General features: G+C 38.7%; 1 protein-coding gene and 1 long non-coding RNA gene across 5 annotated transcripts in view; one reads left to right on the top strand and one right to left on the bottom strand.

The window, feature by feature from the left end:
* AGL (amylo-alpha-1,6-glucosidase and 4-alpha-glucanotransferase) overlaps window positions 1–26,917 on the top strand; it is a 75,934-nt gene that overhangs the window by 44,184 nt on the left and 4,833 nt on the right. For all 4 annotated transcript variants that reach the window (XM_019034662.4, XM_063696611.1, XM_055352872.2 and 1 more), the window contains exons 25-33: window positions 2,314–2,416; window positions 6,627–6,852; window positions 10,382–10,493; window positions 18,397–18,532; window positions 20,096–20,208; window positions 21,224–21,435; window positions 23,086–23,183; window positions 24,115–24,202; window positions 24,311–24,444. In XM_019034662.4, coding sequence (XP_018890207.1) covers window positions 2,314–2,416; window positions 6,627–6,852; window positions 10,382–10,493; window positions 18,397–18,532; window positions 20,096–20,208; window positions 21,224–21,435; window positions 23,086–23,183; window positions 24,115–24,202; window positions 24,311–24,444 — 1,222 coding nt within the window. The remainder of the gene's footprint in view (window positions 1–2,313; window positions 2,417–6,626; window positions 6,853–10,381; window positions 10,494–18,396; window positions 18,533–20,095; window positions 20,209–21,223; window positions 21,436–23,085; window positions 23,184–24,114; window positions 24,203–24,310; window positions 24,445–26,917) is intronic.
* The window catches only part of LOC134756902 (uncharacterized), a 127,974-nt gene continuing 121,664 nt past the window's right edge, over window positions 20,608–26,917 (bottom strand). Inside the window, exon 8 of the long non-coding RNA XR_010130329.1 lies at window positions 20,608–20,908. This is a non-coding gene — a long non-coding RNA (uncharacterized lncRNA). The remainder of the gene's footprint in view (window positions 20,909–26,917) is intronic.

Here is a 26,917-nt window from a genome sequence, read left to right as displayed (position 1 = left end):
GAGGTCAAAAAGTTAATACAAACATTTCCATACATAGTGCTAGAGATTTTATAGTTTTGACTTTTTCACAAAGACAGACCGCATATATTTTTGGATATACCGATTCAGACTCACCTTTGGATCTACCTGTATTCATGTTTCATACAAGGAATTAAATGGGTCAGAGTACCAGGAAGTGTGTATGGCACAGAGTGCTATATATATGTTAGCTGCTGTCATCACTATCATCAAAATTAATATCATGTATATATCAACCATATATAAACCATATTAATCATAAATAAATAATACACAGTGTATTTGGGGAAATTTTGTACCATCATTTTGGAGACAACATAGGTAGGAAAAAGGTCTAATTCTTATCTTTTTTTTTTTTTGAGACGGAGTCTTGCTTTGTCGCCCAGGCTGGAGTGCAGTGGCGCGATCTCGGCTCACTGCAAGTTCCACCTCCCGGGTTCACGCCATCCTCCTGCCTCAGCCTCCCGAGTATACTGCTGGGACTACAGGCGCCCACTACCACGCCCGGCTAATTTTTTTTTTTTTTTGTATTTTTAGTAGAGACGGGGTTTCACCGTGTTAGCCAGGATGGTCTCGATCTCCTGACCTCGTGATCCGCCCGCCTCGGCCTCCCAAAGTGCTGGGATTACAGGCGTGAGCCACCGCGCCCGGCCTATCTTTCTTAATGGAAGAAACTAACATCTAATTCCCAATAAACAGAAACTTAAATTGTGAAGTACATTCAGGAATTGCCAAAACTTTCTTTTATCTTAGTCAAATTCTTTCACTTTTCGATTTACATTTTAATATTTGTTTTTTATTTCAGTCATCAAATATTTATAGGGATATATTATATACAGTTACAATTTTCAATGAATACATACTTGTTGGTGAACAAGGTAGATGAGGTTTCTACTCATAGGTCTTATTTCCTACTGGGAAGATATATGCATTCAACAGATAGCAAACAAGATAATTTTCAGATAGCGTTAAGTGCTTTTAAGATAGTTATAAGTGAATGCTGTGTATATTTTATTTGTCCTCAGTTTCCCCTAACCAAAATATGTGTTATATTTATGCTTTGGCATAATTTTTTTTTGTTTTGAGACAGAGTTTCGCTCTTTTTGCCCAGGCTGGAGCACAATAGCGTGATCTCGGCTCACTGCAACCTCCGCTTCCTGGGTTCAAGCAATTCTCCTGCCTCAGCCACCCAAGCAGCTGGGATTACAGGCACCCACTACCACGCCTGGCTAATTTTTTGTATTTTTAGTAGAGATGGGGTTTCACCATGTTGGCCAGGATGGTCTCGAATTCCTAACCTTACTGTTTTATAAGAAACCAAACTCAATCTTTAAGTAAAATTTTAGATTGCACCATTAATCATACTATTTTATCTTGTATATAAAACCTCCAATTACCTAGAATGAAGGATTTAATGTGCCAGATAACTTGAAGTGACAAGTAAAATTGTACATATTGTGTACAGAATATAACACTTTTAAGTTGTTTTAAATTAGTGGGAAATTTGATAATGTTGACTCAAGTGCTCAAATGTTGACTCCGTATACTTAATTAGGTATCATTAAGGTAATAATTTCATGTTTAGATTTATTTATTGTCCTTAAGTTCAAGGTAGAGTCTTTTTAAATGTATAATTAATATTTAGTGTTTATGTGTTAAATATTTGATTTTACTCTTTAGATTTAATTTATAAAAGAAAGTTTGGCCAGGTACAGTGGCTCCTGCCTGTAATCCTAGCACTTTGGGAAAGCAAGTTGGGCAGATCACTTGAGCTCAGGAGTTCAAGACCAGCCTAGCCAACCTGGGAAAACCTCATTCTCTACAAAAAACACAAAAACTAGCCAGGCATGGTGGTGTCTACCTGTAGTCTCAGCTACTTGGGAGGCTGAGGTGGGAGGATGGCTTGAGCCTGGGAGGTGGAGGTTACAGTGACCCAAGACTGTGCCACTGCACTCCAGCCTGGACAACAGAGCCAGACCCTCTCTCAGAAAGAAGAAAAGTTTATCTGTGTATTCACACCTCAATTTAGATAAGTATCTCTCTATAGCTCTGGTTCTTAATCTTCTTTAGGTCATAGGTTCCTTTAGGAATCTGACAAGACGATGGAATCTCATTTGACAGACGTTAACATAAGTATAGACATACATTTTGCAAATAATTTTAGAGGGTTTTAGAGGATTTGCAGGTGCCTGCCTTGTACCCCAGGTTTAGAGTAACTGTTCTATAGTAATGGAGTTCATAGGTTTGTGTGTATTATTATGATTAACATATTACTTTGTTGTGTTTTTTTGTTAGGCTTACCTCATTTTTCTTCTGGTATTTTCCGCTGCTGGGGAAGGGATACTTTTATTGCACTTAGAGGTATACTGCTGATTACTGGACGCTATGTAGAAGCCAGGTAGGAGAGCCTCTAAAGTGTTGTACTGCGAGTTTATGTCTGAATGTCTTTTACATGCTCTTCAAACTTTCCTTCTTGTCCATCTTTTCTTAACATTTGGGAGCTGTATTTTCTTTAGGTAGTTTTTATTTTATTTTTGTATGTTCACTTAATAGGATCATAAAATTTCAAAGGGGTGAAAATCTTTGAAGTCACTAAGTTCTAGTCCTTCATATTACAAGTCAGGTTATCTTTAGCATTAGCTAATTTATTTCAACAAAACTAAAAATGTTATAACCTTTTTATGCCTTCCATAGTGAAGGCATTGCTAGTTCTTTGTCTGAGTCTTGTAGAAGTCTTGATGTTTTCCTCTATTTGTTGTCAAGCCTTGTAACCTCCAGTTTTATGTTTTCTAGACTTAAAATGTTTTTTTTTTGTTTTTGTTTTTTGTTTTTTGTTTTTGAGACAGAGTCTTGCACTGTCGTCCGGGCTGGAGTGCAGTGGCACAGTCTCGGCTCACTGCAACCTCCGACTCCGCCTCCCGGATTGAAGCCATTCTGCTGCCTCAGCCTCCTGAGTAGCTGAGATTACAGGCGCCCACCACCACGCCCAGCTAATTTTTGTATTTCTAGTAGAGACGGGGTTTCACCGTGTTGGTCAGGCTGGTCTTGAACTCCCGACCTCGTGATTTGCCTGCCTCGGCCTCCCGAAGTGCTGGGATTACAGGCGCGAGCCACCGTGCCTGGCCGTAAAATGGTATTTTTTTAATGTCACAATAATATGAATGAACTTATTGGAGGTCGAAAGGAAAGCACTACAGCAGTGCCACTCAAAATGCATTCCACACATCAGTAGTGTCACCCTCACCTGAGAGCTTGTTAGAAATGCAGATTCTTGGACCCTATGCCAAACCTCCCAAATCCAAACCTGGACATAGAGAGAGTAGGGTTGGTGGGCAGAAATCTGTGTTTTCACAAGGTCTCTGGATGATTATCAACAGTCTAAGGCTGAAGTTTGAAAGCACTGCTCTAAAAGATAAAACTTTTAGCAAAATGGCATTTATACGATACCTTGTTTTGATGCCATCAGGAAAATAACTGAAGTTTGCATCTTTACATGCCAAAATTTTATTTTTGATACTTTTAAAACTGAAGTTTTTAGGTGGGCATCTGAAATGAATTGCATTTTTGCTAATCCGATATATAGTAAGACCTTTTTGTATTATCATTATGGAGCTATAGAAATTTAGGAAGCTGTTTGCTTCTTCCCTAAATGCTCCTGAATTACTGATTTAGAAGAAGGAAATGGAACATCAGCATTCAGCATAGTATAGTGGTTAAGAACTTCGGCTTTACACCAGACTGCCAGCTTCTAATCCTGGTTCCAAACTACCAACTGACAAATTACCTTACTGGATACTTGGGAGGATCAAATGAACACATACAGTTAAGGTGCCTAGAGTAATATCTGCCACATGCTAAACAGTTCATAAATGTTAGTTTTTATCGTTATTAATGTTTAGGCTCCCAATTATCACCTCTATGCAATATCACAAATTTGTGCTGCTTAATTTTACATAGAACTGTCTAGATTATTGGTTAGCAAACTGTGGCCTGTCACGTGTTTTGTATGACCTATGAGCAAAGAATAGCTTTTACCTTTTTTTTTTTTTTTGAGACGGAGTCTTGCTCTGTCACTCAGGCTGGAGTGCAGTGGCGCGATCTCGGCTCACTGCAAGCTCCGCCTCCCGGGTTCACGCCATTCTTCTGCCTCAGCCTCTCGAGTAGCTGGGACTACAGGTGCCTGCCACCACCCCCGGCTAATTTTTTGTATTTTTAGTAGAGACCGGGTTTCACCATGTTAGCCAGGATGGTCTCGATCTCCTGACCTTGTGATCTGCCTGCCTCATCCTCCCAAAGTGCTGGGATTACAGGCATGAGCCACCGCGCCCTACCAGAATAGCTTTTACCTTTTTCTTTTTAAAGGGTCATTTAAAAGAAGAAAGCATGTGCAACAGAATTCATATATGTCCCACAAAGCCTAAAATACTTAGTATGTGGCCCTTTATAGAAAAGGTTTGCCTACCCCGATCTAGAGGTGATTCCCAGAGAATAATATATTATCCCAGAGGGTATTTGTTAGGGTAGTGCTAGGTGCCATAAATTATAAACACTTAAAATCTTAATGGCTTTTCACAAATAAAATTTATTTCTTGCTTGTAGTCGTAGATGAATGCTCAGTAAGCAGCCTTCTACATACTGATTCAGGGAAGCAGGTTTCTTCCAGCTTGAGGATCTGTCAGTTTCCATGGCTTCTGGGGCCTCTCCAGGAGGCAAGCAGAGAGGGAAAGAGAGCTGGGGGAACACACCTATTCTCCATACACTTAACATGCATCAGTTCTGGCCACAACCAACTGTAAGATTGGTTGTGAATTGTAGGAAATTCGTTTTAGTGGACATATACCTCTACCACAGATGGTTCTACTTCCTCCCTCTATAGAGGTAATCATGAATCAGAGGTCGTTTTATTAAAATGTACAAGATTGTTCCAGATGGTTAAGATTGCTAGCACTATGGCCAGGCGTGGTGGCTCACAACTGTAATCAGCACTTTGGGAGGCTGAGGCGGGCAGATTGCTTGAGTCCACAAGTTCAAGACCCTGGGCAACAGGGTCTCTTAAAAAAACAAATATATATGTATAGAGAGAGAGCTAGTATTCTGACCTTTTCTTAATTGAAAGTGTCACTGTCTATACTAATATTTTTATACTTTATAAATAAAAAGTTTCCCATTGCATTACTGTTGAAAAGATGTGCATTAAACTTAGACATAGAATTAATAAAAATTTCTGAGTGGTTTAGCCAAAAAGCAGTAAGGCCTAGACATTTTAAATAACATTTCCAAGGCCACACAGATGGCAAAGCTAGGATTTAGACTTCAGCCTTCTTATTTCTTAATTTCATGCTGTTTCTAGAGTGCCTTGCTGTCTTACAAACAAAATTTTCATTTGGTATATAATAGTAAAATAACGCTTTAAAAAATTAACTGTCTTCTACCAGTTTTTAAACTGGTTGAATTATGTTTTTCAAGGTCAGTTTCTACCAGTTTGTTTTCTTTCTCTCTCTCTCTTTCTCTCTCTCGCTCCTTCCCTCCTTCCCTCCCTCCCTCCCTCTCTCCCTCTCTCCTTCCTTCCTTCCTTCCTTTCTTTCTTTCCTTTCTTTCTTTTCTTTCTTTTTTTTGAGACTGAGTCTCGCTCTGCCATCCAGGCTGGAGTGCCGTGGCACAATCTTCGCTCACTGCAAGCTCCGCCTCCCTTGTTCACGCCATTCTCCTGCCTCAGCCTCCCGAGTAGCTGGGATTACAGGCGCCCGCCACTACGCCCGGCTAATTTTTTGTGTTTTTAGTAGAGACAGGGTTTCACCGTGTTAGTCAGGATGGTCTCAATCTCCTGACCTTGTGATCCACCCGCCTCAGCCTCCCAAAGTGCTAGGATTACAGGCCTGAGCCACCACGCCCGGCCTTCTTTCTTTTCTTTCTTCTTTTTTTTTGATAGAGTCTTGCTCTGTTGCCCAGACTGGAGTACACTGGCACAATCTCAGCTCACTGCAACCTCTGCCTCCCGGGTTCAGGCAATTCTCTTGCCTAAGCCTTCTGAGTAGCTGGGACTACAGGCACGCACCACCATTCCCGGCTTATTTTTGTATTTATAGTAGAGACAGGGTTTCACCATGTTGACCAGGCTAGTCTCAAACTCCTGACCAGGTGTTCCACCCGCCTCGGCCTCCCAAAATGCTGAGATTACAGGTGTGAGCCACTATGCCCAGCCAGTTTGTTTTCTTATATGTTTGTTTTACTCTTGGTTTCTGCTATTTAAAATAATTAAGTTCATGTTTAATAGTTACTTCGATTTTGAAATACCATAGACTTCAAAAGTAGAATCTGGAGCTATGAGGGACCTTAAAAATCACCCAGTCCAATCTCAAATGAAAAAACTGTATCAGAGAGGGAGTCACACAGATTGTTAGCATAAAATTCTAGTCTAGAATCAAGGTTCCTGACTTTAATTCAGTACTTACTCTATCATACTATGACTACTTTCTACATGAAAATATAAAGAAATAGGGCAAGAGAGAAAACGCATTCAAAATATAGTCACCAAAAGTGACTGGTTTTTGTCTTCAATTTTTAAGTGTTTGTTTTCATTTCTGATCCACTTAATTCTGTTGTTTTAGGAATATTATTTTAGCATTTGCGGGTACCCTGAGGCATGGTCTCATTCCTAATCTACTGGGTGAAGGAATTTATGCCAGATACAATTGTCGGGATGCTGTGTGGTGGTGGCTGCAGTGTATCCAGGATTACTGTAAAATGGTTCCAAATGGTGTAGACATTCTCAAGTGCCCAGTTTCCAGAATGTATCCTACAGATGATTCTGCTCCTTTGCCTGCTGGCACACTGGTAAAGATATTTCTTTTTTTTTTTTTTTTTATTGATCATTCTTGGGTGTTTCTCGCAGAGGGGGATTTGGCAGGGTCATAGGACAATAGTGGAGGGAAGGTCAGCAGATAAACAAGTGAACAAAGGTCTCTGGTTTTCCTAGGCAGAGGACCCTGCACCTTCCGCAGTGTTTGTGTCCCTGGGTACTTGAGATTAGGGAGTGGTGATGACTCTTAACGAGCATGCTGCCTTCAAGCATCTGTTTAACAAAGCACATCTTGCACCGCTCTAAATCCATTTAACCCTGAGTGGACACAGCACATGTTTCAGAGAGCACAGGGTTGGGGGTAAGGTCACAGATCAACAGGATCCCAAGGCAGAAGAACTTTTCTTAGTACAGAACAAAATGAAAAGTCTCCCATGTCTACTTCTTTCTACACAGACACGGCAACCATCCGATTTCTCAATCTTTTCCCCACCTTTCCCCCCTTTCTATTCCACAAAACCGCCATTGTCATCATGGCCCGTTCTCAATGAGCTGTTGGGTACACCTCCGAGAAGGGGTGGTGGCCGGGCAGAGGGGCTCCTCACTTCCCAGTAGGGGCGGCCAGGCAGAGGCGCCCCTCACCTCCTGGACGGGGCGGCTGGCCGGGAGGGGGGCTGACCCCCCCACCTCCCTCCCGGATGGGGCGGCTGGCCGGGCGGGGGACTGACCCCCCCACCTCCCTCCCGGATGGGGTGGCTGCTGGGCGGCGATGCTCCTCACTTCCCAGACGGGGCGGCTGCCAGGCGGAGGGGCTCCTCACTTCTCAGACGGGGCGGCTGCCAGGCGGAGGGGCTCCTCACTTCTCAGACGGGGTGGTTGCCAGGCGGAGGGTCTCCTCACTTCTCAGACGGGGCTGCCAGGCAGAGACGCTCCTCACCTTCCAGACGGGGTCGTGGCCGGGCAGAGGCGCTCCTCACATCCCAGACGGGGCGGCGGGGCAGAGGCGCTCCCCACATCTCAGACAATGGGCGGCCGGGCAGAGATGCTCCTCACTTCCTAGATGGGATGGCGGCGGGGAAGAGGTGCTCCTCACTTCCTAGATGGGATGGCGGCGGGGAAGAGGCGCTCCTCACTTCCTAGATGGGATGGCGGCGGGGCAGAGACGGTCCTCACTTTCCAGACTGGGCAGCCAGGCAGAGGGGCTCCTCACATCCCAGATGATGGGCGGCCAGGCAGAGACGCTCCTCGCTTCCCAGACGGGGTGGCGGCCAGGCAGAGGCTGCATTCTTGGCACCTTGGGAGGCCAAGGCCGGCGGCTGGGAGGTGGAGGTTGCAGCGAGCCGAGATCACGCCACTGCACTCCAGCCTGGGCACCATTGAGCAGTGAGTGAACCAGCCTCTGTCTGCAATCCTGGCACCTCGGGAGGCCGAGGCTGGCGGATCACTCGCGGCCAGGAGCTGGAGACCAGCCCGGCCAACACAGCGAAACCCCGTCTCCACCAAAAAAACACGAAAACCAGTCAGGCGTGGCGGCGCGCGCCCGCAATCACAGGCATTCGGCAGGCTGAGGCAGGAGAACCAGGCAGGGAGGCTGCAGCGAGCCGAGATGGCAGCAGCACAGTCCAGCTTCGGCTCGGCATCAGAGGGAGAGCGTGGAAAGAGAGGGAGAGGGAGACCGTGGGGAGAGGGAGAGGGAGAGGAGGGAGAGGAGGGAGAGGGAGAGGGAGAGGAGGGAGAGGGAGAGGAGGAAAGATATTTCTTAAAATGTTTTTTTTTTTTCTGAAAAATGACTTTTAGTTTCTAATGTAAAAATAAGGGTAATTAAGAATCCAAATCTTATGAATTATTCAAATGTCAGTATTGATTTGGCATCTGCTGGTACTATAAGTGATTGGCCTTTGCCTGAAGAACTTTGCAACATGGTAGAAGAGATGATGATGTGTACATAAATATGGCCATTGCAATAGAGTGTAGAGGAAGTGTTGTGTAGTCTCTTAAAAGAGAGGGAGAAGGTCCAGTAGCTAGGTCTCAGGGAGAACTTTAGAAAGTAGCTAAAGTTTCACCTAAATGAGCCATAAAAGGTGAGTAGGACTTTAGGAGAGATGGAGAAAGTTGTTGGGAGACATTAGAGTTGAAAAGAAGCCAGGTGTATGGCACACACCTGTAATCTCAGCTTCTCAGGAGGCTGAGGCAGAAGGATCACTTGAGGCCAGGAGTGTGAGTCCAGCCTAGGCAACATAGCAAAACTCAGTCTCTTTAAAAAAAAAAAAAGAAAAAAAAAAGAGCAAAGGAATAATAGGGTTGCATAGTGGATTGAAGCACAGTTTAGGGGACATAGTACTTAATAGTGTTTTTGTAAGAGCCTAGGCTCTTATAAAATACGTTTTGTGAAAAAGTCAATATGGTTTGGCTTTTTGTGTAGGATACCTGCAGGGTAGTAAGAGATTATGGAAAGGGTGAGCCAGGTTATGGAGAGCCTTGACTACCAATCCAGGGAGCTTAAAGATTATCTTATGAACAGTGAAGAATGGATAGACATTTTTGAGTGTTTTTTTTCCCTAATCAAGAATGGACAATAATACTATACTTTTGCCACTTCTGATCTGCTTTTATGTTAATAGTTTGTTATATATGATTGGGGGGGCTGGGAGGGGATAGTAGCTTTGTAAGCTACTTCAGGGCTAGCATATATTTGTGTCCTCATGATATTTATTTATATCATGAAGTACTCAACATTTGTCCGAAATTTTTTTATTTGTCCTCTGTTATCAACTGACATTTCTGTTACAATGAATATAGGTTCATGCTATCAGGCAGGTAATTATTTTACACATAACTATTTGTTTTCTCACAGTTTATCCAAAAATATTTATTCACAGCATTATAATTTTTATAATTAATAGTAGAATTTTTATATTATAGAGTTTTGGTTATATTCAGAGTCTTTAAAGTGAAACGTAATAAACATGTAAGGACTCTAAACATTTTGCTTCTATTTAACATTCTTTACCTTATTTTTAAAAATATAATTGTATATTTTCCCAAATGTCATCCTGAATATCACATTTATTATTTATATGGGTAAAGAAAATGACTTATGAATTCTTTACATTCACTGGGGTATTTTCCAAAGTCATTATGGATCCTCAAATTTGAGAGTTTCCCTTTAGCTCATAATTTACCCCCATTACCTGTGTATGCAGATGAGTAAAAATAGCAATGCCAATTTAAAATTCAGATGCTGGATAACAAGCTAGGTTTGTTTATTAGCTGAAGAGATCACTCTGATAGAAACTGTAGAAGCTCACTAGATTTGTTTTTGTGTATCAGCAGATTGTTTTATGTCACAGACATGAATAGTCAAAACTACTGATGTTAAATATTTGTATGCTCGTCTGTATTATTTGGTATATAGGAGCTGCTTCTTTCCTGGCCTCACCCCAATTCCTATTTCTCACTCCAAAGGAAAGTATATATTTTCACATTACTTCAGTTGTCAGATTTGGGGGAAAATAAGAAAAATGTAATTTCTAACAGAGGTAACACCCATTATGTCTCAAACAGGATCAGCCATTGTTTGAAGTCATACAGGAAGCAATGCAAAAACACATGCAGGGCATACAGTTCCGAGAAAGGAATGCTGGTCCCCAGATAGATCGAAACATGAAGGACGAAGGTACAGAACTTTAACTAAAATAGTACAAATTTATCAAGGTGATGAAATTAAACCTTGCAATTGTTCACTTAGTAACTATTTGTGTGCCAAACCTCACGATATAATGATTAAAAAGATTAACATAGTTCCTGATCTCACCAAATTTTTAGTTTCTAGCAGAAAAATAAAATTTTATATCTTTTGTCAGCCAGTTTGAAAGATAATTTTGGTGGTTTCATTTATAACTGTAATAATCGCCATGAACTGCATGCTTATTATTGCTAGGCATTGTGGTAACTACCTTACCTATGTTATTACCATTTAACCCTCCCCAAAACATTGAGAATGAGTGATATTGTTTCCATTTTTTTTTATTATTATACTTTAAGTTCTAGGGTACAGGTGCACAACGTGCAGGTTTGTTACATATGTATACATGTGCCATGTTGGTGTGCTGCACCCATTAACTCATCATTTACATAGGTATATCTCCTAATGCTATCCCTCCCCCGTCCCCCCACTCCACGACAGGCCCCAGTATGTGATGTTCCCCTTCCCGTGTCCAAGTATTCTCATTGTTCAGTTCCCATCTATGAGTGAGAACATGCGGTGTCTGGATTTTTGTCCTTGCGATAGTTTGCTGAGAATGATGGTTTCCAGCTTCATCCATGTCCCTACAAAGGACATGAACTCATCCTTTTTTATGGCTGCATAGTATTCCATGGTGTATATGTGCCACATTTTCTTAATCCAGTCTATCATTGATGGACATTTGGGTTGGTTCCAAGTCTTTGCTATTGTGAATACTGCCACAATGAACATACGTGTGCATGTGTCTTTATAGCAGCATGATTTATAATCCTTTGGGTATATACCCAGTAATGGGATTGCTGGGTCAAATGGTATTTCTAGTTCTAGACCCTTGAGGAATCGCCACACTGTCTTCCACAATGGTTGAACTAGTTAACAGTCCCACCAACAGTGTAAAAGTGTTCTATTTCTCCACATCCTCTCCAGCACCTGTTGTTTCCTGACTTTTTAATGATCGCCATTCTAACTGGTGTGAGATAGTATCTCACTGTGGTTTTGATTTGCATTTCTCTGATGGCCAGTGATGATGAGCATTTTTTCATGTGTCTGTTGGCTGCATAAATGTCTTTGCCCACTTTTTGATGGGGTTGTTTGTTTTTTTCTTGTAAATTTGCTTGAGTTCTTTGTAGATTCTGGATAACTGAAGCAGAGTAGCTTGCCCAGAGTCACCTAGCTACTAAGTGGTAGAGGTAGACTTTACTAATGGTCTATCTTGAGAGCCTAGGCACTTATAAAATACTTTTTGTAGAAAGGTTTATTTGTATATGGTATTAAAATAAATGTGCTTTTCTAACTTCTCTTGAGTTCATCATATTCCTCATCTCATGGCACACTATCATCGCCGCCAATGCAAGGCTAATAGTAATTTATTTCATTTTATTCCCCATTCCCCTTAGTCATTCCAATGTGTTTATTGTATATTTATTTTGTAAAACATGCATTGTTTTATGTTCATGTGAGTTTTTTAAACTTTGTAATTTTGAAAGATTAGACTCACAAGAAGTTGAAAAAATGATACATAGTATGCCATGAACTCTTCACCCAGTACAGCATCAGAGTCAGGAGATTGACATTAGTATGTTTTCAACTTTTACCAGTTTTTACATTCACTTGTGTGTATATGTGTACGTGTAGATCCGTGCAATTTGACCCCATATATAGCTTCATGTAGCCACTGCCATAATCAAGATACAGAACTGGTCCATCACCATAAAGATCTTTGTGTACCCTTTTATGGTCACACCTGACCACTCCATCCCCAGCCCTGGTCTCTGGCCCTACTAATCTGTTCTGCAACTCTATAGTTTTGTCATTTTGAGAATGTTATATGAATGAAACCATATACTATATAACCTTCTGAGATTGATTTTTTCACTGTGCATAATGCCCTTAACATCCATCCAAGTTGTTGCATTCATCAATAGTTTATTCCTTTTTATTGCTGAGTAGTATTCCCTTTTATGCATATACCAGTATTTATTTAACCATTCATCCAAACCATTCATCCATTGAAGGACATTTGGGTTGTTTTCATGTTTTGGCTAATACGAGTAAAGCTACTATGAACATTCATGTACAAGTTTTTGTGTGACACATAAGTTTTTATTTTTTCTGGGATAAATGTCCAAGAATGAGATTGGTTCATATAGTAAGTATATGTTTTGTTTTAGAAGAAACTGCCAAACTATTTTCCAGAGTGTTTTACCATTTTAATAAATTCCCGCCAGCAAACTGGAGAGATCCAGTTTTGGTACATCTTGCCAGCATTTGGTGGCACCCCTTTCTTTTAAGCTGTTCAGATAGCTTCATAGACCACTACAAATTGTGTGTGGTGGGGGGGTGGGTCTGAGATGGAGTCTTGCTCTGTCCCACAGCTGGAGTGCAGTGGCGCAATCTCAGCTCACTGCAATCTCCGCCTCCTGGGTTCAAACGATTCTTGTACCTCAGCCTCCCAAGTAGCTGGACTACAGGCGCATGCCACCACAACTGGCTAATTTTTTGTATTTTTTGTTGTTGTTGTTGTTGTTGTTGTTCTTGTTTTAGTAGAGATGAGGCTTCGCCATGTTTTGGCCAGGCTGGACATTGTGGTTTTAATTTGCATTTCCCTAATGGCTAATGGTATGGAATATCTTTTCATGTGCTCATTTGCCATCCATCTTCCCTCTTTGCTGAAATGTCGGTTCACGTATTTTGCACATTGTCTCTTTCTTTATTATTTTTTAGAGACAGGGTCCCACTCTGTCACTGAGACTGGATGGCAGTGGTGCATCATAGCTCACTCAACCTCTAATTCCTGGGTTTAAGCAGTCCTCCTGCCTCAGACTGCCAAGTAGCTGAGACTACACGTGTGCACCACTGAACCAGGCTAATTTCTTTTTAATTTTTTTGTAGAGATGGGAGTCTCCCTATGTTCCCCAGGCTTGTCTTGAATTCCTGACCTCAAGCAATCCTCCTGCCTCGGCTTCCTAAACTGCTGGGATTACAGGGATGAGCCACTGAGCCCAATCTCTTTTGTACGTTTTACAATTGTATAATTGGAGTGCTGTTTTTTGTTTTGTTTTGTTTTTACTATTGGTTTTTTTTATTGTGGTAAAATAGACATAATGTATATTTACCATTTTACCATAAAAGTTACAATTTTAGCCATTTTAAGTGTACAATTCAGTGGCTTTAAGTACAATCACATTGTTGTGCAACCATCATCACTGTCCATCTCCAGAACTTTGTCATCATTCCTAATTGAAGCAGGAACTCCTCATTATCTCCTTCCCCAGCCCCTGGAACCACTATCCTACTTTCTGTCTCTATAAATTCAATTATCCTAGGGACCTCATATAAGCGGAATCATACAGTCTTTGCCCTTTTGTACCTGGCTTATTTCACTTAGCATAATTATTTTTTATCAGTACATAAGAGTTGTACATACTTAGCATAATTCTTTTGAAGTTCAGCCATGTTGTAGCAGATGTCATAATTTTATTCCTTTTTTTGTCTTTTTTGTGATAAAAAGCACGTAACGTTAAATTTACCTTAGCCATTTTCAAGTGTACAGTTCAGTAGTGTTAAGTATATTAACATTGTTGTGGAACAGATCTCTAGAACTTTTTTACCTTGCAAAACAAACTCTATGCTCGTGAAACACTAGTTCTTCCTCCTCTATCCCCACTCTTCCCAGGCCTTAGTAACCACCTTTCTACTTTCTGTCCCTGTGATTTTGACTACTTTAGATACTAAATATGAGTGAAATCATGCAGTATTTGTTCATTTGTGACTGATTTTTTCCACTTAGCATAATGCCAAGGTTCATCCATCTCATAGCATGTGACAGGATTCCCTTCTTTTTCAAGGCTGCATAATATTCCATTGTATGCATACATTTTCTTTATTCATTCATTGTCAGTGGGCATTTTATTGCTTCCATATCTTGGCTCTTCAGAATAATGCTGCAGTTAACATGTGTATGCAAATATCTCTTCAGGATCCTGCCTTCATTTTTATGTATATATACCCAAAGTGGAATGCTAGATAGTATGTTAATTCTCTTTCTAATTTTTTGAGAAACTTCTATAATGTTCTCCATAATGGCTGCAACATTTACATTCCCACAACTATTCGAATTTCTCTGCATCCTTGCTAACACCTGGTATTTTCTGTTCTTTTGATAGTTACCATCCTAAGGGGTGTGAGGTGATATCTCATTCTGGTTTTGATTTGCATTTCCCTAATGATTAGAAGTGTTAACCATCTTTTTATATGTTTGTTTGCCAATTATGGGTCTTCTTTGGAGAATTGTCTATTGAAGCCCTTTGCCCATTTTTTAATTGGTTTTTGATTTTTTGGTTATTGACTTGTAGAAGTTTCTGGATATTAACCCTTATCATACATACGAGAATTTCATTTCTTTTTAAGGCTGAATAATATTCCATTGTATGTATATACCACATTTTGTGTTTCCATTCATTTGTCAATGGACATTTGGGTTTTTTCCACCTTTTGACTATTGGGAATAATGCTGCTGTGAACATGGGTGTACAAATATCAGTTTGAGTCCCTGCTTTCAATTCTTTAGGTATCTACCTGGAAGAGAACTTGCTGGATCATATGATAATTGTTTGTTGACCTTTTTGAGGAACTACCATACTGTCTTCCACAGTGGCTGTGCCATTTTACACTCTTACTAATAGTAAACAGGCTTCCATTCATCTATATCCTCACCAATACTTGTTTTTTTCTGTTTTTGTTTTTTTGGATTTTGTTTTTGTTGTTTTGGTTTTTGTTTTTGTTTGTTTGTTTTTGTTATTTGGTTTTTTGTGTTTTTTTTTTTGCTAGTAGCCATCCTAAATGGCTATGAGGTGGTATCTAATGGTTTTGATTTGCATTTCCTTAATGATTTCTTAGTGATGTTGAGCATCTCTTCATGTGCTTGTAGGCATACATATATCTTCTTTGGAGAAATGTCTATTCACATCCTTTGAATTTAGGGAATGAGTTGAGTTCTTTTGTTATTGAGGTGCAGGGTGCTTTGTATATTCTGGATACGAAACACTTATTAGATATGGTTTGCAAATATTTTCTCACATATTGTGGGTTGTCTATTCACTATCTTTAAAGTATCCTTTGATAAACAAAAGTTTCTGATTTTGATTAAGTCCAATTTATCTACTTTTGTTACCTGTGCCTATTGTATCATATGCAAAAAAGCCTCATCAAATTCAATGTCATGAAGCTTTTGCCATACATTTTTGTCTAAGAATTTTATAGTTTTAGCTCTTGTGTTTAGGTCTTTGATCCATATTGAGTTAATTTTTGCATATGATATTAAGTCCAAGTCCATTTTTTTTTTTTTTTTGCATGTGAATATCCAGTTTACTCAGCTCCATTTGCCAAAAAAATATAAACTGTCCCTTCCCCAATGAATGGTCTTGGCACCCTTGTCAAAAAAACATTTGACTGTATATACAGGGTTTATTTCTGGGTTCTCTGTTCCATAGGCCTCTGTGTCTGTCTTTATGACAGAACCACACTGTTTTGGTTAGTGTAGCTTTGTAGTAAGTTTTGAAATGAGGTAGCATGAGTCTTCTAACTTTGTTCTTTTTCTAGATTGTTTTGGCTATTCAAGGTCCCTGGAGATTCCATATTTATTTTAAGATGGAGTTTTCTATTTCTACAAAGCATCATTCTCTTTGGAGCATTTTTATGATACCTCCCTTAAGCTTTTCTGTCAGATATTTCCAACATCTGAGTCACCTCAGTGTTGTCACCTGTTAATTGCCTTTTCTCATTCAGGTTGCGATTTTCCTGGTTCTTGGCCTGACAAGTAGTTTTTCGTGTTTTCCTAGACCTTTGGATGTTATAGGACACTGGATCCTATGAAATCTTTCATTTTACCAAGTAGCCATTATTTAAGTTTAGTATGCAGCTTCTGGCCTACTCTTGTGGGCTGTGGTTTCAGTAACAATATTTAGCAAGGTTATTCTGGTCTACTTCATTCATGGGCTATCAGGAGGCCACTCAGGAAACCTGAGTGGAATTCCACACTGTGTAATTTATTTCTCAAACCTTTGGGTGTGTTAATGCTCATCTGTTTCACATGTAGATTGGTCAGAGCCTGCCCAGGACTTCCTATACAGCTTTAAAGCATCGTTTTTGCAGCTTCCTCCTCTTCAGATCTTCCCTGAAATCTCTAGTTGGGAGTGTGAGGGGCACCCCATCACTGCTGGGCAGGGCATGGAAATCTGGACTCTCTACTCAGTCTCTGCTGACAGCATGCTGTCAGGAGAGGGGAGCACTGTCCCTAACGACCTGCTTCCACTGGGGGTGGAAGTCCATACTCCCCACCCAGTTTGTGCTAACATCATGCAGCAGGGGTGGGAAACACCCTGAGCTGCCTGCTGCCACCCCAAGGCCACCTACTACTGCCAGGTTGGGTGTGGAAGTTCATACTCCCCAGATTCCCCTCGTGGTGTCCGCGGGTACCACGCTGCTGAGGAAGGGGAGCACTGCCTTAAGCCATCTGCTACCCCCAGGTAGGGGATAGGAGTCCAGGCTTCCACTCAGTCTCCACTGACATTCCAGGGAGAAAGGACATCCATGGTGTTTGCTGGCACAGGGCGGATGTTGTCATAAAAGTTTCTCTCTGGTTAGGGTCCCTCTTTCCTTTTCCTTTGGCTAGAGTCAATTGGTTTTTCTTGGAACTCTTTGTCATTACCTGTTGGAGGTTGCAGGTTGCTTTTCCAAGTTTACATCTCACCCAGACTGGTATATATGGAGAATTAAAAAAAAAGAAAAAAATACCAGAGAACTCACCACTATGACATTCCTCAAGTCTTGAGGTTCCTAGCCAATCTGCCTTCCTCTTTACACTTTTTGAGTCCTCTTGTGATAGTCCACTGTATTATGCTCAGGGATTTTCGTTGTACTTAAGAGAGGAAGATCAGGGAAAAATGAGTCTTCTCCCCTTTTTCATACCAGAAGTTTTTGAACTTTCTGTACTTATGTGTGTTTGAGTATGTGTAAATTACTTATGCTATATATTACATAGCATATGTTCAGTGTACTATAATATATACTATAATCAATAATTTATGTTTTGAGATTATACACAGATATTAGATATACCAGTATTATCTATGATTAAACTTTTACAAAAAAGTTATCTTACTATATATGTCCTTTTGCAACTTGTTTTATTCAATCATTTTGTTTTGGAGATTTATCTTTTTTATATAAATTTAAGGGGTACAAGGGCAGTTTTGTTGCATGGATATATTGGGTAAGGGTGAAGTCTGGGCTTTTAGTGTAACCATCAGCAAAATAATGTACATTGTACCCATTAAGTAATTTCTCATCTGTCACTCTCATCTCACCCTTCTGAGTCTCTGGTATCTATTATTCCACACTCTATATCCATGTACATACATTATTTAGCTCCATTTTGATACATGTAAATCCAGTTCATTAATTTCAAATGGTATAGAGGGTTTCCCATTGTATGAATAAACTACAGTGTTTATCCATTCCTCTATTGAGCAGTTATTTTTTGTGAATGCAAGCAATGTGGCAGTGAATATCCTTGTACATATCTCCATGTGCACAAAAGTAAGGGTTTCTCTAGAATATATATAGAAATCAAATTCCTATGTGGTAGAATATACACATCTCCAAGTTTGTGCTTGTATATTCTGGATACAAAATAATAAGATACCACCAAACTGAGCTTTAGAGTGGTTGTCCTAGTTTATTATATTTAAAATTTGGTAAATGTTTTAAAATATTTGTATATACTATATATAATACTCATAAAATTTTATTTTATACATATTTTGTTTTTTAGGTTTTAATATAACTGCAGGAGTTGATGAAGAAACAGGATTTGTTTATGGAGGAAATCGTTTCAATTGTGGCACATGGATGGATAAAATGGGAGAAAGTGACAGAGCTAGAAACAGAGGAATCCCAGCCACACCAAGGTAGTGTAAATGTTATAGTGCTGTGTAATTATACCCTTCTTTAAAAAAGCACATACTTGTGGAATCTTTTATTCTGTTAACTATGAACTCTTTACATTAAGTCAATCAAAATTTCCCTGCCTTCTTCCCTTCATCTCCCCATTATACATTTACACAATCCTGTTGATATAAGTTATCAAGTAACACTATCTGTTCTTTTCTGTAAGTGCTCGTGGGTTGATTCTCTACAAGCACCTCAAAGGAAAGATTTATGATTCATTATCCCAGTGGTTAAGACATTTTCGTAACCTGAACTGCTTATTGATGTAAACATTTCATTATGCCCATCTTTTGCAAACATAGAAAACAACCAGTTGTTCTGTCTTTTATGCAATTCTTTCACTTTCTGAACCTTTTTTCCTAATTTTTTAAATCTTTTTTCCTAATGTTTGTCATTTAAGAAGTTTTTATCATTTCAAATGCTAAATACATCATCATAAGCTATTAAAATCGCTTTTAATATTACTATCACCCAAATAACGTACTTTGTACCCATTAAGTAATGTCTATTAAAATAGCTTCTGATACTGTATTAAGCTGAGAAGTTATTTTCTTATTCTAATTTTTTTTTTTTGAAAGAGAGAGCCTCACTCTGTTGCCCAGGCTGTAGTGCAGTAGCACAATTATGGCTCACTGCAGCCTCTGTCTCCCAGATTCAAGCAATTCTCCTGTCTCAGCCTCCCAAGTACCTGGGACTACAGGCGCACACTACCACACAGGCTAATTTTTGTATTTTTAGTGGAGACGAGGTTTCACCATATTGGCCAGGCTGATCTCAAATTTTTGGCCTTAAATGATCCACCCACCTCAGCCTCCCAAAGTGCTGGGATTACAGAAATGAGCCACTGCACTCGGCCTCTTATTCTAAATTTTATCTTCAGTAAGAATTGTCCAAAAAATGTAATAGTTGTGTACTGGGTGTGGTAGCTGACGCCTGTAATCTCAACACTTTGGGAGGTTGGGAGGTTGAGGTGGGAGGATAGCTTGAACCCAGGAGTTCGAAACCAGCTTGGGCAACATAGTGAGGCCCCATCTCTACAAAAAATAATTAATAAATAAGTTGCCATCTTTACATGCTTTACCAATTTTTAAAAAATCTATTTGGTACATTAGATCCTTGTACTTCCCTTTTATTTTTCTTAAAAATGAGCTTTCAAATTAATGTGTCTGCCTTCCCTCACTTTCTCCAGCCCTATTTTTCATGTTTGCTATCTTTTCTCTAGTACCTTATCCCAATATTCAGATTCCTTACTCCTACCTTTTCCAACTGCCATCTTCTTTTATTCCACAATTCCCATTCTACATCATCGAATTTTTAAAAAATATGTGAGGATGATAGACAATGGCAAAACCGTGAGAGGAAAAAATCTTTACATGATATAGTACACATTCCTATAGAGTAAGGATTTTTTAATAGTTTTCATAATATGTTATATGATTCATTACAATTGTTTACTGAATGCCCTTTAAATAGTACTTAAAGGACGCCAACTTAAAGAATAAAAATACGTTTTTTAATTTTAGAGATGGGTCTGCTGTGGAAATTGTGGGCCTGAGTAAATCTGCTGTTCGCTGGTTGCTGGAATTATCCAAAAAAAATATTTTCCCTTATCATGAAGTCACAGTAAAAAGACATGGTAAGCTGGTTATTTTATTTACAAAGAACCTTCAAATGTACTATGTATATTCTCAACCTATGTAATCATCATTTGATTCTATCAGCTAATATCGAAAAACCCTTAAAATTAAGAAGAAAGAAAATTCACTAATTTACTAGTGTGAAAATTGTAACAATTCTAGTTGAACCATATTTTTAGCAACTTTGAACTGAGATAAGAAAGCAGCATAGCTATTGCCTTTATTGTGCATGTCTTTTTCCTCAGTGTGACTGAGCAAGTTGCATTTCTGTGAGCAATTTTGCAATCTTTACATGTCTTTTTCTAGAATAGTGCTGTCCAAAATAATGTGAACCACATACATAATTTTAAATTTTATAGTACCCACATTTTAAAAAGTAAAAAGAAGCAGGTGAAATTGATTACAAGATATTTTATTAAATCAGCCAGGTGCAGTGGCTCATGCCTGTAATCTTCACACTTTGGGGGGCCAAGGCAGGCAGATCGCTTGAGCTCAGGAGTTTGAGACCATCCTGGGCAACATGAAAACCCATGTCTACAAGAAATACAAAAATTAGTAGGGTGTGGTTATGTGAGCCTGTAGTCCCAGCTACTTGAGAGGCTGAGGTGGAAGGATGGCTTGAGCCCAGGAAGCAGAGGTTGCGGTGAGCCAAGTTCATACTACTGCACTCCAGCTTGGGTGGACAATACCAGACGCTGTCTTAAAAAAAAAAAAAAAAAAAGACATTTTATTTAACTCAGTGTATGTATATAAGATATTGTTTCAACATGTAATCAATATAAAATTATTCATGAGCTATTTTACATTCTTTTTGGGTGGTGCTACATCTTCATAATCCAGCTTATATTTTACATTTATAACACATCTCAATTCAGACTGGCCACATTTTCCAAAAGTGGATAATTTATTGCCTTGTAGTAGATAAAAATAAACTAAATATTACTATTTGTCTGTAACTAGATGTGTGAATTGTTTTGAATGATTAAAACTACCATGTCTTATGTCATTTTTCAGGAAAGGCTATAAAGGTCTCATATGATGAGTGGAACAGAAAAATACAAGACAACTTTGAAAAGCTATTTCATGTTTCAGAAGACCCTTCAGATTTAAATGAAAAGCATCCAAATCTGGTTCACAAACGTGGCATATACAAAGATAGTTATGGAGCGTCAAGTCCTTGGTGTGACTATCAGCTCAGGCCTAATTTTACCATAGCAATGGTTGTGGTAGGTGATTCGTTTGTAAAAACATTTCAAAAAATGATGTGCTAGAGTTTGCTTAGTTCCTTATTCCCATTTGTTTTCAAATTCACTTCATTGCTAAAAAGTAGTATATTGCTTACTAGCTAGTTTTAAATAGTCTTTCCTAATTAATCAAGTATTATGCATATCACTTTTAACCTGTAACATTCAGTATCCAAAAGCCGAAAATAATAGATGATGACTAATGAAGTGCTTCCTAGAGTTTTTCGCATTCAGAGCACACATAGAAGATGTTATTTGTGGCCAGATGCAGTGGCTCACACACTTTGCGGACTGAGGCAGGAGGATCACTTCAGCCCAGGAGTTTGAGACCAGCCTGGATATCATAATGAAGCCCCACCACCATATTTTAAAAAAAAAGAAAAGAAAATGATATTTGTATAGCACAATAGGTTACATGGAGTAGGCTGCTTGTGCTAGATCCAACTACTTCAGTTAGCCCCAGGCCCCACCCAGCTACCCTGAAAGCTGAGGGTCTCTGTATCGTACACACCTGTGCTATAACCAGTGCCTCAGCACACTAGTTGGAAAGTCCTGAACTAGTGGACTAAAGTGGATGGCTTCAGTTAACATTCTGTTTTCATTGTTGCATTGCTGCAATTAGTTTGTCCAGCAAAGAATTTTAGACTCTCTGCTGTTTTAAATCTATACTTTAGTCTAAAAATAAACTACAAGGAAGTAAAATAGAGAAGGTATGTGTTCTTCTATGCCTGGCTAGCTGTTTTCACGTTGTCAAAAAGAGTACCAAACCTACTACTATAAATTATAGTAGAATGAAAAGTGTAAAAGTACACAAAGGTAGCTTTGGTTCAGTGTGGACCATTAAAATTAATGCATATTCTTGGTCAACAATGCTTTTCTCTTCTTTCTCTGTATCTCAGATAAATTTACTCATGCTATTGGAGTAAAAGTTCTGTGTTTATTTATGGCCCCAGAAGCAAACAATGGGTATCAGATGTACTTAAAGAAAGCTATTATAAATCTGCTGAAGAATGAATTACATAAATTTAAGTGTGTGCTGTCTGGGTTCAGTGGCTCACACCTGTAATTCCAACACTTTGGGAGGCTGAGGCTGGAGGATCGTTTGAGCTCAGGAGTTCAAGATCAGCCTGGGCAACATAGTGAGACTTCATCTCCACAAAAATTTAAAAAAAAAATAGCCATTTGTGGTGGTACACACCTGTAGTCCCAGCTGCTCAAGAGGCTAAGGCAGGATGATGGCTTGAGCCCAGGAGATTGAGGCTGCACTGAGCTCTGATCTCGCCACTGCACCCCAGCCTGGTGACAGAGCGAGACCCTGTCTCCAAAGGGGTTAAAATAAAAGTGTGTTCTGCCTTCAGCGTAGCTGTGGCAACTTCCTTTTGGAGCTGAGTAACTTTCTTGAGGTGACACAGAGAAATAATCACCTCTAAAGGCTTTCCTAACTTCTACGGCCAAAAACAGTCCTTCTAAGTCAGCCTTATAGGATTAGATCTGTTTAGGCATCTACACTCAAATTCTGACCCTCACGGTATTTTAAGTAATTTTTTTCAAGCTTATGAATAGTTTCTGTGGGTAGGAACTAATTCTTCTGTGATCTTAAAAATTTGTATATTTGTTTTTGGCATTCACTAGGCCCCTGAGCTCTTTACTACAGAAAAAGCATGGAAAGCTTTGGAGATTGCAGAAAAAAAATTGCTTGGTCCCCTTGGCATGAAAACTTTAGATCCAGAGTAAGTTGGAATATAAGTATTAAGAATGTTGTTATTATATTTAATCCAAATACATTGACATCAACCATAATTTTTTTTTTTTTTTGCCAGGGCAACAAAAGGAGATGCCATCTCTACAAAAATAAAAGTTAAAAAAAAAATTAGCTGGGAGAGATTGTGTACACCTGTAGTCCTAGCTACTCAGGAGGCTAAGGCAGGAGTATCACTTGAGCCTAGGAGATCAAGGCTGTAGTGAGCTATGATGGCACCACTGCACTCCAGCCTGCTTGACAGAATGAGACACTGTATTAAAACACACACACACACGCACACACACACCAAAACCCACAATTAAAGCTTACTCTTGTGACCAGCTCTCCAAAAAAAGAAAAGTAACAAATGGAGTATAGATAACTGTGTTATAAGTTCCATGTATTATAATAAAGCAATATGTATATTCAGTTGCTATTTATAATCTGATAATAGGCCAATTTTAATTTTAAAATAATTTTATGGAGAAGCTTAAAAATCACCTTTCCAACCTATAATTAATAAAATCATGTCTTTAATTTTTATTTATTCAAATTATTCTATATATATTTCAATTATTAGATAGGCTTCAATATATTAGAGGCCTAGGAAATAGTTGACTTTAAACCAAGCCATATTTAGTGCCAGGCTAACTTCTTTAAGGCAAGATACCAGAATATTTTACATTTTTTATATTAACCAGTATTTGTTAATCATTTTTAACATATGATTAAAGTCCTGTGAACTCAGTATGTACTAATTTAAGGTTAGATGGATGATGTACTAATGCCGAGCTTATTCTGTAGATTAGAAGACAAAATAATTGATTATTTCTCTTACCTTTGTTATTGAAATTTTTCTAATGCTTTTTACATAATATCTGATCATCTTTTATTTAACTTAAATTTCAATCATTTTGCAGTGATATGGTTTACTGTGGAATTTATGACAATGCATTAGACAATGACAACTACAATCTTGCTAAAGGTTTCAATTATCACCAAGGACCTGTAAGAATTTCATTTATCTTCTGAGTTTCAGTTTAAATTATTTTTCAAGTAATTTTTAGGTATTTATGGTTTTTTTTTTTGTCTTTACTTTTAAATAATCTTTTTTAGGAGTGGCTGTGGCCTATTGGGTATTTTCTTCGTGCAAAATTATATTTTTCCAGATTGATGGGCCCGGAGACTACTGCAAAGACTATAGTTTTGGTTAAAAATGTTCTTTCCCGACATTATGTTCATCTTGAGAGGTAAGTCATCAGGAGCATGTAATTTCCATAACTAGTGTTTAGTCAGTTTATTAGCTATTAGGTAAATTACAGTTTCTTAGAATTGATTTCTGTATGCCCTAGGTATCCCAATGAAAAGTGAAGCCTTTATTCTTTAACATGACAAATTCTGTTGTATAGTTTTCACTTTCTCTTATTTTGGGTTGTTATTTATTTTAAGTTGAGGTCTTGATATTGTGTGATTTATACATGTGGAATAGTCTTTGATTTTTAAAATTTCCGTGATGTTTTTGGATGTGGTTAGCACAGGATAAATATAAAAACTGAAGGTACTCAGCCTGGGCCTTTTGAGTTAATTGATTTAAAGATATATCAAGAAACAGTTTTCAGAAATGCTTTCATTATAGTTAAAATATCAGAGTTGGTCTTTTGCCTGTTATTTCAAAAAACATTTTTCACTTCCTTGTCCTAATTATTAGCAAATAGACAGTGTCAGAGTTACGTATCTTTATAAGAGTATAAATTCAGAGTGTATCTTAATTTCTCAAATTTTAGATTATACCTAAGTATATCTATATTCTATTCCTCAGATAATGAATAAACAGCACAAATTTTATCTCCTTTCTTACAAGCACGTAAGGGACTTCTGCGTGTTTCATATTAATAGAGCCACTCCTGGTTTGTTTTGTTTGGTTGTCACCATGGTACAGATTTTACCATCCTTTTAACCTATTTATGTCTTTGTATTTAAAGTGGATTTCTTGTACGTAGTAGCATGTAATCGGGCCTTGCTCTCGTGTAGCACGACAGTTTCTGCTTTTGGAATATTTAGACCATTTACACTTAAGGTCTGAAATTGTGAAATTTAAATGTTTGTTGTCTGTTTATTCTGTCTGTTCTTTGTTAGCTTTTTCCTCTTTTTGTGCTTCTTTTGCATTGAATATTTATTATTTCATTTTAATCTACTTTGTTGGCTAATTAGATGTAATTCTTGTTTATTTAAAATGGCTGCTTTAGGTTTATAGTATATGTCTTTATAGTTTACCTTCCAGTGATATACCACTTCAAGTAAGGTATAAAGATCCTTAAAATAGTATAGTTTTATTTTTCCCCTCCCGGCCTGTGTGCTATTTTCATCATCCATTTTGCTTTTACCTATGTTATAACCCCCCACACTACATGGTTACTACATTTGTTTAGGCAGTCAGTTATGTTTTAATGATCTTTAAATAATATATTAAAAAGTCTAATTACTCTTATAGTTGCCATTTTCAGTGCTCTTCATATGTTTGTGATGTTCTGTATCTCCATCTTGTATCATTTTCCTTCTACCCGAAGGACTTTCTCCATCATGTCTTGTAGTGTTTGCCTCCTCATGATGAATTCTTTCATTTCTTATAAGTGTAAAACATCTGTGTTTTGCCTTTATTTTAAAGATATTTTCACTATGTATAAATTCAAAGTTAAGCTTTTTTCTCTTTCATACTTTAAGGTGGTTACATTGTTTTGATAAGAAATCTGCTATCATTTTTATGTCTAACCTACCATCACATCCATGCTGGTGTTTTTCATTTCAATGTTGTAGTTTTCATTTCTCGAAGTTTTATCTGGGTCGTTTTTATATCTTCCATGTCTCTGCTTAATGTTTTGAACATGTGGAATATGATTACAGTGACTCTTTTAATATCCTTGTCTGCTAATTCATTTCTGGGTTGCTTTTGCTTGTGATTGTTCTCTTTATTATGGGTCATATCACCCTGCTTCTTTGCTTGGTAGTTTTTGTTTTTTGATTTTTGGAGAGACAGGGGTCTTGCTATCTTGCCCAGGCTGGTCTCGAACTCCTAGGCTCAAGCAGTCCTCCCACCTCGGCCTCCTGAAGTGCTGAGATTACAGGCATGAGCCACCACACCCAGCCATTTGCCTGGTTATTTTTTATTAGATACCAGATGTGAATTTTACCTTGTTGGGTGCTAGATTTTTGGTGTTTCTGTAAATGTTTTTGAGCTTTGTTTTGGAATGCAGTGAAATTACTTGGAAACAGTTTGATCCTTTCTGGTCTTGATTTTAAGCTTGTTAGACCTGACCAGAATAGCATTTGGTCTAGGAATAATTATTCTCCATTAGTGAATCAAGACCCACCTGTGTTCCCTACCCTGTATTTCGAAAACTATGACGTTTTCAAATCTGGCTGGTGGGAACAAGCAAGTGTTCCTGACGCTGTACGAGTGCCACATACTGCTTCTTCTCATCCTTTTGGATGGTTCTTTCCTTGTTCTTTGGTAGTTTCCTCTTGTGAATTTGCTGGTTGGTACACTACAGATACTTGAGTGGGACCCTCTGCATATCTTCAGAGTTCTCTCTTTGTACGGCTCCTTCCTCTCTAGTACTCTATCCTGCAAATTGTAGCTGCTTTGTAGTGTTCCTGGATTCTCAGTTCAACTCAAGGAAGTCTGCCAGGCTCCACCTGTGTTCCCCCTCTCTGTGCCAAATCCTG

The sequence above is a fragment of the Gorilla gorilla genome, chromosome 1, assembly GCF_029281585.2.
Source record: "Gorilla gorilla gorilla isolate KB3781 chromosome 1, NHGRI_mGorGor1-v2.1_pri, whole genome shotgun sequence".
NCBI classification, from domain to species: Eukaryota; Metazoa; Chordata; class Mammalia; order Primates; family Hominidae; genus Gorilla; species Gorilla gorilla.
The sequence above is the reverse complement of the archived record's forward strand: the minus strand, read 5'-3'. Positions and strand labels throughout refer to the sequence as shown.